Raw genomic sequence first — 13376 nt, 5'->3', positions numbered from 1 at the left:
TGGGGGGGTGCGGGGTCACAGCAGGTCCCCAGCACAGCTCGGAGCTCAGCAGCTCCTGGTCAATGAAGCTGCACAACTTTTATGGGTTTCTAACCCCAGGTGGGTACAGCTGCTCCTTCTCCTCCAGGTTCAAGAGCAAAGGAGAGCTCAGGGATTGGGAGGGGGGGAAGTTTCCTAATAAACAAACCCTCAGGGAAGGCTTATCTTGGGCAAGGCAGTGGAAGGAAAATGTTTTCAAGGTTTCTTGTAAAAGAGGAGGTCGTTGCTCTCCCCATCCCATCAGCACAAGGATGTGGCCCCAGGGAACAGCAGAGGACACTGAGGGTGGGTTTGCTGCATTCACAAACAATTTTGCAGCTGCAGTGGTGCAGCTGTGAGCTCAGCCTCAGTCCTCTGTTGGGGTTAACAGCAAAGGGAGGCAGTGCAGGGGCAACCCAGGCACCCTGGGACACAGGGATGGGACCACAGTTTGTGGGGAAGGGTGGCAGGATGTCACGTCAAGCTGCTTCTCGTGAGCAGGGCAGCCCCAAGCGTGAGGTGGGAACATTCCACACCCCACAAAACCACCGTGTCCTCTGATTTCCCTGGCTTGGTGGAAAAGGGACAAGGGCAAATTTTGGGGATGGATCCTGTGCTGGAACAGGATGGTCACTGCAGAGGCACAGTCCCCGGGCTGCACAGAGGACAGCAGGGGCTGTGGTGGGCATTGCCTCCTCCCGGTGCACCCCAAGGTGACAGAGCTGCAAAAACCCTTGGGGGTTTGCCCACAAGTAAAACATGGGGTAGACCCAACCCTGTGTTCAGGGGAAGAGAGTGCTGCCACACACTGGCAGGGTCCTTGCTGTGGCACCAAGAAACTGGGACATATTTGATGCCAGGGAGAGTTAACTCCTTGCACACACCAATCGGCAGCTGCATGGGGGATATCCAAGTGATATGGGACCATGCGAATCCAGAGGCCGTGGCTGAAATAACTGGGGGAAGGCAAGTGCTGAGATGCCCCGCCTGCTGCATCTTGCCCAGCTGGCCATGTTGGTGCATCGTGCGACCCACCTGCAGCAGGGCCGGGGAGCTGGGCACTCACTCGTAACAGTGGGCTACCAGATGGAACCAGCTGGGGACAAGAAGTGGTTCCTGCCCAGCACAACCAGTTTTCTCTTACCCCAACGTGGGCAGGCCAGAGCTCGGAGCAGTGGAAAGTTACCAAACGTGGACTAAAGAAGGGCCAAGGTCGGCCAGGAGATTTCTGAGCAGACATGTGAAGCTGCAAAGACAACCTGGAGCAGAATTGCTGTGTCTTGAGCAGGAGGGAGGGAGTGAACCAGCTTTGCAGTGGTGGCAGGGCTGAGTGCAGCATGCCCTCTTTCACCGTGAGCCGAGGGCAGATGGAGATTCCAGGCTGGGAGGAATCTGGAGCTGGGAAGACAAATCAGGAGTTGCCCCTAGAGGGTCCCCATCATCCTGGGGACCCTGTCCCAGCCCACCTTGCACTTCCCACCCAGGGAAAGGCATGCATGCAAGGTTTTCTTTCTGCCAAAAGACTGCACAACAGAGGGAGTTTCCCCATGGTGTTAAGGAGCGGTGGTGTTTTCAGAAGCTCCAAGCAAAGTGTCCTAGAAAGTACTAGCAGTGCCAGAAAGAGCACCGTTCTCTTTGCCTCTTCCTCAGTCCTCTTCTCAGCCTTGTCCCTCCCTTTGCTTGGAAGTGTCTGCATACTAGGATCAAGGTGGGAGGATGCAAACTCTCCTCGAGGCAGAAATGTCATCCCCAGGGCTGGTGGCACTCTGGGGAAGCAGCAATGTGCTGAGACCTGACCGGGGGCTGATCTGCAAGGGCAATGCAGGCCAGCCTGCGACACCGCCTGCTCTCACTAGAACTGCAGCTCTTGTGGAGGAATCACAAGTCCTCCTCATCCTCCTGTCATCCTCTCTGTGGGAGGAAGAGGAGCAGAGCTCAGGCAGCCAGAAGGCATCACCCCACGCGTTGCCTGTGGCTCATCTTGGATCCTCTGGTCCCAGCTGTTTGTGGTAGCAGCACTACTGCTCCTCACCGCTCTCGCCACCACGACCACCGTGGTGGTGTCACTGCCTCCAGCCATCTCGCCGTGCCCTGGTGACTGTCCCCTGGCTCTGCTGGGACACTGCTGCAGTGTTCTGAGTCTGCCACAAACACTTCAACCCCCAGCAGCCACGAACACTGACCTGCAGGGCAGCCCCGGGGGAGTGCAGTAGAGGTTGTATTCTCCATCCCCCCACGGTGTGCAGCCAGCGTAGGAGAGTGCGGAGGAGCAGCTATCCCCTCTCCTCAGCTTTAAGTGAGGAAAAAGAGTACAAAAAGCTACAAAATTTTCCTGCTGTCTTCTCCCCCTGCCCATCTGCTATTGAAGTTGGAGGTTTCCTTTCCCTGACTCTGGATGCCTCTGAATGGATCGGATCGTTTCCCTGGGTATTTGTTGAGGGCAGAACCATTCTGCCTTTGGAGTTGGATCAGAGGCCCACGGAGGGAAGCGCTGAGGGTTTAAGTACTTAAAAGAGCTGGGGCAGGCAAGGACAGTGCTCTGGCTCTCAGCAAGGCTGGCGCTCCCTGAAGGCAGCCAAACCCAGAAGGGAGAGGGTTTCCCTCGGGCATCAGGCTAAGGCAGGGTGGGATCCCGTCTGAGGATGTTGGATCAGCTCCTGCCTTGCCTGCCCTGCTCCCCTGCCTGGAGGGGGCGTGCAAGGGGGCCCATGCTTGCTGGGACTGAGACAATGCGGGAGATGCCATGTAGTGCTGGGGCATCAGGGTTGGGTGCTCCCTGCTGCTCCACCTTTGGGGTGTGGGGGAAGATGCTGAGAGTCAAAGGGTTGAGAGGGAAGGAGGAAATGTTCCTGCAAGACAGAAGGTGCCTGAAGATCCAGGAGCCTGCACTGCCAGGTCCGGTGCCTGGGCAGCCCTGGATCCCCCATCCCAGTCAGTGGCCGCTGCAAAGGCAAAACACCCACATCATTTTCCCAGATTTGGGGCAGGAGGGGGTCAAACCCTCATAGCCACTGTTATTTCCTCCCTAGTTTTAGGTGTGGGGTACCCAAGGATGTAGACAGTTTGTGTTTTGGGTGGGATGGGAGAGCAGAAAGTCGTGTTTCTTCCATGCCTGTCTGTACCCAGTGCCCACCAGCCTGCAGCACACCGACACGCCAGCCTGCACGCTTCCTCGCCAAGAGCTGGAACAAACCTTCCTGGAAGACCAAATGGCCCGGTACTGTCCATAGGAGGATGTTTCTGGCACATAGCTTTGCTCCAGTAGTACCCGTGGCCCCGGGGTTCACCAGTGCCCCTGGAACTGCAGAGCCCTCCCCACGAGGCTGAGTACGGGGCTGTGTTTGCAGAAAGCTCCTGTTCATCTCCCACTTGCCGTACAGCCTCGGGATGCTGTCCCCTGCTAGGACATGAGGATGTTTCACTTTCCTCCCACCACCCCCCCTGAAGCCAGTGTGGAGAGGCTGCAGGAGCCAGGCCAGGGCAGGATGGAAGAAGCCAGCCCCAGTGGGACCACTGCCCAGCTCCCATGGCCGCAGGGACAGGCTGGGGAAGGGGGTGGCAATGGGGAAGCTGCCATCAGGGCCAGCTGGGGCTCACCCACGGGGCGGCTCCTGGCAGGGAAGGGCCTTTGTGCCAGTGCCCCGCTGTGCTTCACAGCTTTTGGCCCTTTTGGTCAGGCTCAACAGGGAGATTGATGTCTCAAAGAGGATTAACTTCCTAATCCTCTTGTGAGCCTTGTGAAAGCGGGAAGCTGCGGAGGAGGAACACAGCAAGGGAGAAGCTGAGGCTCCAGTTCAGCCCTTATCAGACCATGGAGAATCTTCTCCATGGGTTAGCTAACTGGCAGCGGGGATTCTGGGGGGATCGTGCCAGCCAGGGGACCATGCCAGGGCAGTTTTAGGGGCCAGAGTAGTTACAACTTTGCTTTCTGGAGGGATTTTTGTGACACCTAAGAGGAGCTGAATTCCTGCTCTCACCTCCATGTAACTGGGTTTAGGAAGCCCCAGCCCCTGTCCCAGATTGTGTGTGGGATCAGGCTCCAAGAGCACTGTCCCCCAGTGTCCCCACAAGCCCCCATGTGTCCCCAGCTGGGCAGTGCAGGCACTTGAGGGACATTTGGGGATTGCAGCTGGGACAGGGGCTCTGCTCGGGCTGGAGGTCATGGTTTCTGCGTGTGGTTGTGCAGCGGATGCTCCGGCTTCCCACCAAAAGCTCTCGTGCAGTCCTGGGACACCACTTTCTGTTGCACACACACACATGCATGCACACACAGTGCACTGCATCTTTTTGAGAATTAGTGCCAATCATCCCCTGGGTTGTTTGGACAGATGGAGCCGCCTCACATCTGTGCAAAGCAACGACAAGCCCATGTCCAGCCCCAGCCAGTGGACGCCCACCCGCCGCTCCGCTTCATCCCCACAACTGCCCGTGCCCGTTTCTGCTCCCAGCAAACAGCACTCGGCCAAAACCTCCCTGTGCTGATGGTGGTCTGGAGCAGGCTGGGGACTGCTGGGACCCTCAGGGCTGGAGCGCTCTGGCATCCAGCGTGGACCTGAGCTACAGCAGGATTTTGTCACACCACAATAATTAACACTCCACTGACACGGTGGCCATCCATGTCCCCCTGACCCTCTCCCCAGCCGTGGAGGTGTGCTCTAGATGGGGAAATACTCCTGAAGGATGGGTTTGGGGTTTTTTCCACAAGTCTGTGACTAGGTAGCAATGACATCAGCTCATCCCATGGGATCTCCTGCTGGCTGCCAGCACCCATGCACAGTGCTAGGTGGGTGCAGTGTCTGTCTCCCTGGGCACAGGGACTGGCAGAGACCCAGGGCTTGCACATTCCTTGTGGACTACTGTCCCTGAGCAGGGGAGGAAAAGCCACAAGGAGAGAAGTTCACCACTAATGCCTGCAAGTAATGTGCTCCAGGAAAGCCTGAAGTGGACCCAAACTCTTTTCCCCTCGGTCCATCTCCAGCGTCGGCAGCCTGACCATGCCCTCATCCCTGAACCCTGCAGCTCCTGGTGTTGGCGTGGGCAGGGGCTGTGCCAGGGCTCTGCCATGACACAGGTGTCTCCTGGGGTCCGGGGGTGGCTTTCAAACAGTTTGTGACAGAGCCACGGTCCTGGAAAGGTGAACGGGAGCCCCAGGGCCAGGCTGTGTTTGTTTATCCTGGTGATGGAGCACACAACAGCGAAACAAAAGGTCAGACCCTGTTGCCCTGGGAGATGGTTTTTGAAGCTGCCTACCGTCCTGCTGGGGCTTGGATGGAGCGGCCCCAGTGCTTGTCATGTCAGGTTATTTTTGCAATTTTGGCTGGTAATAGGTCTGAAGCAGTCTCCCAGACGCTGTGAGCTTCAGGGGTACACTGATACAGGACCAGAAGGGCCCTAAACACACCAAAAGAGAAGCAGCCAGCCCTGGGGCTTTGGATGCAGATCCCCATCCTTCAGCTCCTGCAGCCAGCCAGACCCCAATCTGCTTCCTTTGTTCGAAGGGTCAGGCACACACAGCCCTCCAAGCATCCCAAAAGGTGGGGGGAGTCTTCATCTACTTCATCTACCTTTGGCCCATCTGAGTAATGAAGTGACACAAAATTCTTCACACCTTGGCCAGGCTTAAGGCGGATGCTTTGAGCTCACTGCAGGCAAGGGTGGACTGAGCACTGTCAGCAAGCACTGCCAGGGAGGGAGGGCAGGCTCTGACCAGCCCCTTCCAGGCTGTCCCCAGATGACTGTGCTTTTACTCCCGACCCTCTTTGTTTGAGCTGACACCATCGTCAACTCCAAACATGGCCTTGCCCAGCATGGAGATGGAGAGGGGGGGCTGTGCCCAGAAGTCCCAGCTGACCTGCCTCTTCCTAGAGCTTCTCCATTGCTGGACCTCAAAGACTGACATGGCAAAAATCACCAGTCTTTTATAAGTGGGGAGACTGAGGCAGGCAACCACACAATGCCTGGGCTGGGAGCACACAGGGAGGCAGTGAAGAAGCAGTGAGACAAGGCAGGAGTCCTGATTCAAGGTGTGAGAATGGCCCTGTCCCACCCCAGCAGCTGCGTCCCATGCTAAGGATGAGGTGCAGCAAACTGGCCCCTTTGCCTCTACATAAAAAGCCCCAAATCGTTGCTGCAGCTGGGCACCTTGGGTCTTCTCCTCCCTCTGGCAGGAGCAGGTAGGTGAGACTGATCCTGGAGGAAAGGCACCTTCTCTCTGGGCATGAGACCAGCAGGGAATAAAAACCGTGCCTATCAGCCCTTGTCTCGCTGCTTCTGGTTGTCAGCAGCACAAGGAGCTTTTGTGTTTACCCAGACTCAAGGGCAATCGCCCGTCACTAACAACACAATATCCCTTGGCCCCACTGCACTGAGCCCGGTGAGGCAGCAGGACGGAGCCGGTGGGAGGGCAGCACTGCCAGGGAAGGACAGGCAGCCCCCAGGACGTCAGGACAGAGGTACAGGATCTGTTGAGCTGGGCTCGTGGTCACACACGTGGTCGTTGGCCTGAGCTGTGCTGGGGACAGTGTCAGGACCCTCTTTCTGGGATTAGACCCATGAATGAGAAGCTCGGGCTTGGCTCAGGACACACCATCAAGGGTCTGGTGGCAGCTTTGGGTGTCCAGTGCCCGGCAGGCGAGGTGGACACTGCTAGTGCTGGGTGTGAGGCGGCTGGCACGTCGGCTCTCTGGTGCTGACTCAGTTTCCCCATCTGTAAAATCTGGTTTCTTGGATTTTGAACTCTGTCCAGCTCTGAAGGAGGGCCCTGACAAGCATTCACAGGGGGGCAGCGGAGGGGGTTGCTGCCTCGGAGCAGGTCTCTGCTGCTGGAGACACAAAGCACAACCACTTTGGGGAAGAAAGTGGCAAAGCTGTTCCCACACCCCAAACCCAGCAGAAAATGGATTCCCTCCGTATTCACGCTCATCCCCACTGTCACGTATTTGCATTTGATAGCTCTGCAGGTATTCAGGGGTTGATTTTTAGACAACTGTGGTATTTGCACGCAGGAAGGACAATTTGCACCCGGTATGCCTTAGCCCAGCACAGCTTATCTCCAGCTGTGGTTTGGGGAAGCGTTACTTTTGCAGGCAGCATGGAGCACATGATACCAGGCAATCATGGGACATGGAGCGATAAAGGTGGAGTGGTGCCTTGCAAACAACTCAGAACAGCCAAGTGTGTCCATTATGATATTAATTATAATCCCATTTAAAGCAAAGTTAACTTCTGCCTCTCCAGGAACTTTAATGAGGCCACATTTCTCTTAACATTTCTCTTACCAGCTCCTGGCTGTGTGCTGTGAGCTGTGCTCCAGCCAGGCCCTGGAGAGCAGACAGCAGAGCCAGGCTGTCATCTCTGCCTTTTGGGGGACTCATTCCTTATGGTTTTAAAACAGAGGGAGAGTGGGCAAAAGAGAAACTGTGGTTTTCATGGCAGCTCTTGCGTCTGAAAAAAAACGTGTAGGTTGAATGTGTACTTCAGAGCAGTACCTCTCTTCTTCCTGACAAGTTGTTGGCTGTTTCAGGAATAACTTATTTGGATGGGGAGGGGGCTGCCCTTAGCAAAGACACACACTGGCCAAGTGTGACATCTGACCCATGTGTGAGTGAAGGAATAGTCATCCTCAGGGTCTCAAGTGTTGGCATGGACTGAGCATGGTTTGGAGAGATGATGCTTACAGAAAATAAGGTTAGTAAGTGTTTAAAGGCCTGAGAGAAGCCACTAATCTCAGAAACTGGAGAGGTGGAAATCCCATTCAGTGTGCTCACACATGGAGCTCTCCTTTACACATGAATCCTCAGGCCAGATCTGACACCAGCCAAGCTGTCGTTGAAGCTGATGGACCTTTTTGGCTGCTTCCTCCTGCTGCAGATCCAGCTTACCGACTCATTTTTGTGCCATGGTCCTCGTTTGTCTTTATATCCTGAGCACGTAATTAGCTGGCAAAGCTATGATCTGGTCTCTGTTGCATTGGAGTGAATCCAGACTAGCATCAACACCTTAACCCTAGGTAGACAGCAAGCACCTGAGCTCAGGGCATGTCCCCAGAGATGACAGCAGGCAGGGACAGTAATGGTCCTACTGCTTTCCCCAAACAGGGACAAGAGATTTGTCATGGACTACACCCTGGAGGCCAGCCAGCAAAAGGAGAAGCTTCTGAAAACCATCTATACCCTCCAGCTGAAGTCCATTGCCACGCTCCAGACAGCCAGCCCACTGCTGAGCAGCCAGCGTGGCATGGGCATGGTGACACAGCACCAAGTCCACCAGCTGGCAGATAAGGCCAAAAGCCTGTGCAGAGATCTGGACAACATTAAGAACCTCCTCCACTATTGCCAGGACGACCTGGTCCAGCAGATTCCCAACCCCACCGGCAGCCGCTATGGGGGAGTAAGTGGAATCCATTGCTCCCTGGATGGCTCTATCTATGTGACAGCTGAGAGTGCTCCCTGGGTCCACGGCCTCAGCACCACAGGCCAAATTCTGCGGTCCCTGCCCTGCCAGAAAACAGGGTTGGAAGGCAGCACTTTCTTGCCAGAAGATGTGACTGTGACTCGGACAGGAATGGTGGCTGTAGCTGACATGATGAACGGAGCCATCTGGATCTTCAACCCTCACACCAGCCTCTCCAAGGGGGAATGGATAAAGATCAGAAAGGTTGGCTCCCCCAGGGGTATTGGAGTAGACTCCATGGGCAAGATCTTGGTAGCAGACTATGCACAAGGCCAAGTCCACAGCTTTGCTCTGGACCATGCCTTCAAGATGCTCAATATCCACTCAGTCTCCAACCTGCAGGGACCTCGCTACGTCAGTCCAGCACCCAACGGAGGCTTCGTGGTAAGTGAGGAGTGCGGAGACGTCAAGGTCTTCATGAGCAGCCGTAAGCTCCTCTGCTCCCTCAGCAGCAAATACGGACACCAGTTTGGCAACCCAGCTGGGGTCTGCGTTGACGCGGATGGCAGCATCCTGGTGGCAGACGAGCAGCGCCGTACAGTCCACTTGTTCCCAGAGCATGGGGCTCCCATCTGCCTGGTGTCCGCAGGGCTGCGGAGGCCCACCGGCATGGCTTGCTCCTCCTTTGGGCACCTCTTTGTGGCAGACACAGGGGAGAACTGTGTCAAAGTCTTTAAGTACTGCGTGAGGCCCCCTTACAGCCACGCCAACCCTGGCGCACTGTGTGGTGACCCAGCCTAACACCCAGGCAGGGAGTGGGGTTGGTTCCACTGCAACTCCACTGAGCTTTGGGTCTGATGGTGGGCTGTGGGCTCCACTGCTCCCATAGCTGGGCACTGTCCCCGTACTTGACTGCCTTATTGCCCTCCAGCTTTTCCAGATGGCAGAAGCAAGGACTAGACCAGCTCTTGGATCCATGAGAGTCGCTAAAGGAGGACCAGGTTACTCAGAACTGGCCACACGATGGTGCCTTGTCAAACTTATCACCAGGCCCTTGAATCCTTGCGTGTTTTTGCAGAGATAATATAAATATTTCTCTTCCCCACACACCGTTTTTATGTGGCCATGGTTCCACCTTCCTGATGCCAAAGGCCAGGCGGGAGCTGGCAGCCGTGGCCTGTCTGGCAGGCTGGGTTTGCAGCAGGTAAAATGCAGGTAACTCATTCTCTGCGGCATTCTGACCTCTGCAGGGAAGCAACAGCTACTGCACGGAGTAGATTGCACGTAGAATTGCTCACACCAACCCACGTCCTGGGGCTGAGCCGGCCCGGCCGTCCTGTTCTCCCCGTGGAGAGGGCTCAGGGGGCCACAGCCGCTGCCTTTATCAGCAGAGGCCAGGGGGAAGCGGGTGGGGTGTGGTGGCAGAGGGCGTTTTCCTCTCCCTGCTCCAGCCCTCGGCGCGGGCACGTAGCTGCACAACTCCTCGGCCTCTGCCGACCAAGTGCAGTCACCACCTCTCACCCCAAACGAACTCCAGAGAGGACCCTTTCTCCTTCCTGGCCCTGGGACAAGCGCTAAAGTCGATGGACACCCTGTGGTGCCCTCCCAGAGCCCTTCTCCCTGCAGAGCGAGGCAGCCCTGGGAGCAAGCCTGGGGGAGGGAGCCTGTGTGGTCTTAGGAACAGGGATAAGCCTGTCCCATCCCCACCCTTCACCTGAGCTCCCAGAAAACAGAATCACAGAATCATCTTGGTTGGAAAAGCCCTTGAAGCTCCTCCAGTCCAACCATGAACCTCACACTGACCGTTCCCAACTCCACCAGATCCCTCAGCGCTGGGTCAACCCGACTCTTCAACCCCTCCAGGGATGGGGACTCCCCCCCTGCCCTGGGCAGCCCATTCCAACGCCCAACAACCCCTTCTGCAAAGAAATCCTTCCTAAGAGCCAGTCTGACCCTGCCCTGGCGCAGCTTGAGGCCATTCCCTCTTGTCCTGGCGCTTGTGAAAACCAACCTTCCCCCACCTTATTTCCAATTCTGTGGCACACAACCAAAACAATCCTAAACCTTTTCTCTAGCTCACCCCTGCGTGGCCTGCACCCCCCACCTCCGCACGTGCTCTCCCTTTCCGTGTGGGACCCCTCAAGTTGCCCAGCGAGCTCGCTGGCACCCTCATGGCCCCGACCCGCTGTCGGGTCACAGGAAGGAAAGTTCCAGGCACCGGCATCTGCACCCAGGGGGCTCTGCCAGACTGGGGGCCTGCTGAGACAGCGGGGATAGGGACAACGGGGTCCCATGGGGAAAGGCGAGTCCCTGGACTTTGGGGATGGGGGACAACGGGGTCCTGTGAGGAAAGGTGAGTCCCCGGTCTTTGGGGATGGGGACAATGGGTCCCGTGAGGAAAGGTGAGTCCCTGGACTTTGGGGATGGGGGACAACGGGGTCCCATGAGGAAAGGCGAGTCCCTGGACTTTGGGGATGGGGGACAACTGGGTCCTGTGGGGAAAGGCGAGTCCCTGGACTTTGGGGATGGGGGACAACGGGGTCCCGTGGGGAAAGGTGAGTCCCTGGCCTCGCCCCAGGCCCGGGTGATGGCACGTCTGGGGGCTGGGCGAGCTGGCGCTCCTTATCGGCCGGCTCAGCCGGGGCCCCGCCGCCTCGCCCCGGCCCCGCGGGAAGCCGTTGGGGCGAGTCTCTGGCGAGCAGCGCTGCCGGGTAAGCCGGGGCAGACCCCCGTCGCCGCGGCCCCGGTTCCCGCCCCCGGGCGGCTGGGCGAAGCGGCCTTAAAGAGCAGGGGGAAAGGGGAGCGGGGCGGGCGGGAGAGGGGCATCTGCCCCGGGCTGCCCCGCAGCGCGGGCGGAACGCGGGAGGCCGGTTCCCGGCGCCGGCCGGGCCCGCCGCGGTGCACAGCCCGGCGCCAGCGGCGTCTCCGAGCAACCGGCGCCCGGAAGCGGCCGGCGCGGCGGAGCGGGCGGTAGGCGGCGGCGGCAGGGCCGGGGCGGCGCGGGGGAGCGGGGCGCGCAGGCCTGCCCGGCCCGGGGGTCCCGCCTGCCCTCAGCGGCCCGGCACCGGGGCCCCCTCCCCGCCGAGGCCTGGCGGGGGGTGTCAGCCCTTACCGGCCGCTTCAGCCCGGGGGTAGCCTGGGCTGGGGGCGGCGGCGCCGGGTCCCGTAGGAGTTGTAGGGGCAGCCCGAGGGCCAGGGGCTGGTGGTTAAACCTGCCTTAGGCTTGGACTTGGACTTAGAGAGGTGTCGGGAAGGAGGCAGGGCATTGCCGTTGTCCCTCAGCCCGTGCGCTAAGATCACCTTGAAATCCCGCGAAATTCTGGGTGAGCAAGAAGTCAGTGGGCTTCGCAGGGAGTCAGCCCTGCTCCTGCTGCCCTGCGACAGCAGTGGCCGGCGTGGCCGGGCTTTCTGTACCTCCTGGTGGCCCTAAACCCCGTGGAAAGACCTGGGGATGCTCAGGTGTGGCTTTGCCAAGGGGTCGGCACCCCTTGGCATGGCTGGTGGCGATGTGACAACCCGCGTGGTGAGACCGGGGCCACATCCCGCTGTTCACCTTTGCTTTTCTGTCTAAAATTCTGAAATTAATTGGGGTCTTTTCTGCATTTGTTGGTTGTATTAATGTATTTTAGGTGGTGTCCATTGTTGCTTTTGCTGCGACCAAGGTTGTTGTGTTGTTGCTCTGTGGCATCTCAGGGAAGAACTGGGGGTTTCCAACAGAAATAGGCAGGTCTAGAAGACTTTAGGCCCTTTATGAGCAGAGACTAAGCATACTGGTAGGATATATCTGTTAAAATTAGCAGCAGTGAAACAGTTGACTGTGATGACATTTAAAATGTCAACTTTCAAACAGTAGATTTCAAACAGTCTATTGAAATAAATGAAGTGGGACGCACAATCAGTCATGGATTTGGGAATACCGGCTCTGCCGCCTGAGCTCCCAGACCTGCTCCCTGGTTACTAACATATGCCACATTAACATATGAATAGTCGATCAGCTGGTTTTCAACTGCCGAGATGTTTTGTGCAGCCTGAAAAATTGTATCAGAGTCTTCTCTGCCATATCTGCAGCCACCAAAGGGCAGATGATGTGCTTGGCTATTACTTAACCTGAGGTATAGCTGCATAAAACTAAGTTAATATAAAAGGTTGGGGAAGGTGTAAGAAGAACTCACAAACTAGAGAAGATAAGGATGAGAAGTGTTTCTCCTCCACGAGAAGTTTTCCCACATAACTGTGGCTATCTTTAAAAAAAAAAAAAAACCTCAGTGAAAACTAAATGTTTGAATTAAAAGTTGGTTGATAATTCTCCTCTGAAATGGCGAGTGGATGGAGAGACCTTTAAGAAGGACAGCCATGCAGGGACACTGAAATCTCTTACAGCAATACTCTGAAAAAAACTGTGACATCTCTTGAAGAAAAAGAAGAAGAAAAAATTAACTTTAAAAAGTTATTATCTGTCCTATATTACTGGCTTTGGTAATTAAAAATACTGAAAAACTCCATTCAAGTACTTATTTTCTTCATTTTTCTCTGGGTTCTTTAAAATACCGAGCTTGATTTCAGTTTTTACAGTATTGAGTTATTGATAAACTTAATTTGTAAAGTTTTGGTACTTGTGATATAGCTAGAATGTTACCACTCTAGCTAAATTTATATTATTTTAAATAATTTCTGAGCATATGCGTGTATGTACATTTCCGACATGTTCAATCTGTTATTTTGCCTTTCAGAGCCCCTGTATTTATATAATTTATTTCCTTTTTCCTGGGAATATGTTTTGTGGGTCTTAGGGAAAAAGAACAAAAATTCTTTTTCAAACCTAAAGCTAAATCGTGATGCAAATCTCATCTCACCTGGTAACATTTCTTTAACAACCTGCGTTAGGGAAGTAGGAGAGGTGGTGAAGGGAGCACTATTTTGGCCGGTATCCTTGGACAAACTGCAGTCTTTCTAAAAGAAAGAAAGGC

At 55.9% G+C, this 13376-nt stretch overlaps 2 protein-coding genes across 8 annotated transcripts in view; both read left to right on the top strand.

Moving 5' to 3' along the window:
* Positions 1-9470, top strand: part of NHLRC4 (NHL repeat containing 4) — a 35668-nt gene extending 26198 nt beyond the window's left edge. Inside the window, exons 1-2 of one of the 2 annotated variants that reach the window (XM_074886323.1) lie at positions 6364-6470; positions 8115-9470. In XM_074886323.1, coding sequence (XP_074742424.1) covers positions 8131-9210 — 1080 coding nt within the window. In that variant the 5' untranslated portion in view covers positions 6364-6470; positions 8115-8130 and the 3' untranslated portion in view covers positions 9211-9470. Of the gene's footprint in view, positions 1-6363; positions 6471-8114 lie in introns of those variants that run through there. The other variant, XM_074886324.1, reaches the window with a different exon arrangement.
* An 83-nt stretch (positions 9471-9553) lies between these two features.
* PIGQ (phosphatidylinositol glycan anchor biosynthesis class Q) overlaps positions 9554-13376 on the top strand; it is a 38457-nt gene continuing 34634 nt past the window's right edge. The window contains exon 1 of one of the 6 annotated variants that reach the window (XR_012631157.1): positions 9554-9624. Coding sequence is in view for 1 of the 6 variants with exons in the window: in XM_074886055.1 (XP_074742156.1) it covers positions 9619-9624 (6 nt within the window). In the remaining 5 variants the exon portion in view is untranslated. Of the gene's footprint in view, positions 9625-11048; positions 11121-11282; positions 11380-11467; positions 11744-13376 lie in introns of those variants that run through there. The other 5 variants (XM_074886055.1, XM_074886056.1, XM_074886057.1 and 2 more) reach the window with 5 other exon arrangements.

Source organism: Strix uralensis, chromosome 16, assembly GCF_047716275.1.
Source record: "Strix uralensis isolate ZFMK-TIS-50842 chromosome 16, bStrUra1, whole genome shotgun sequence".
NCBI classification, from domain to species: Eukaryota; Metazoa; Chordata; class Aves; order Strigiformes; family Strigidae; genus Strix; species Strix uralensis.
The sequence above is the reverse complement of the archived record's forward strand: the minus strand, read 5'-3'. Positions and strand labels throughout refer to the sequence as shown.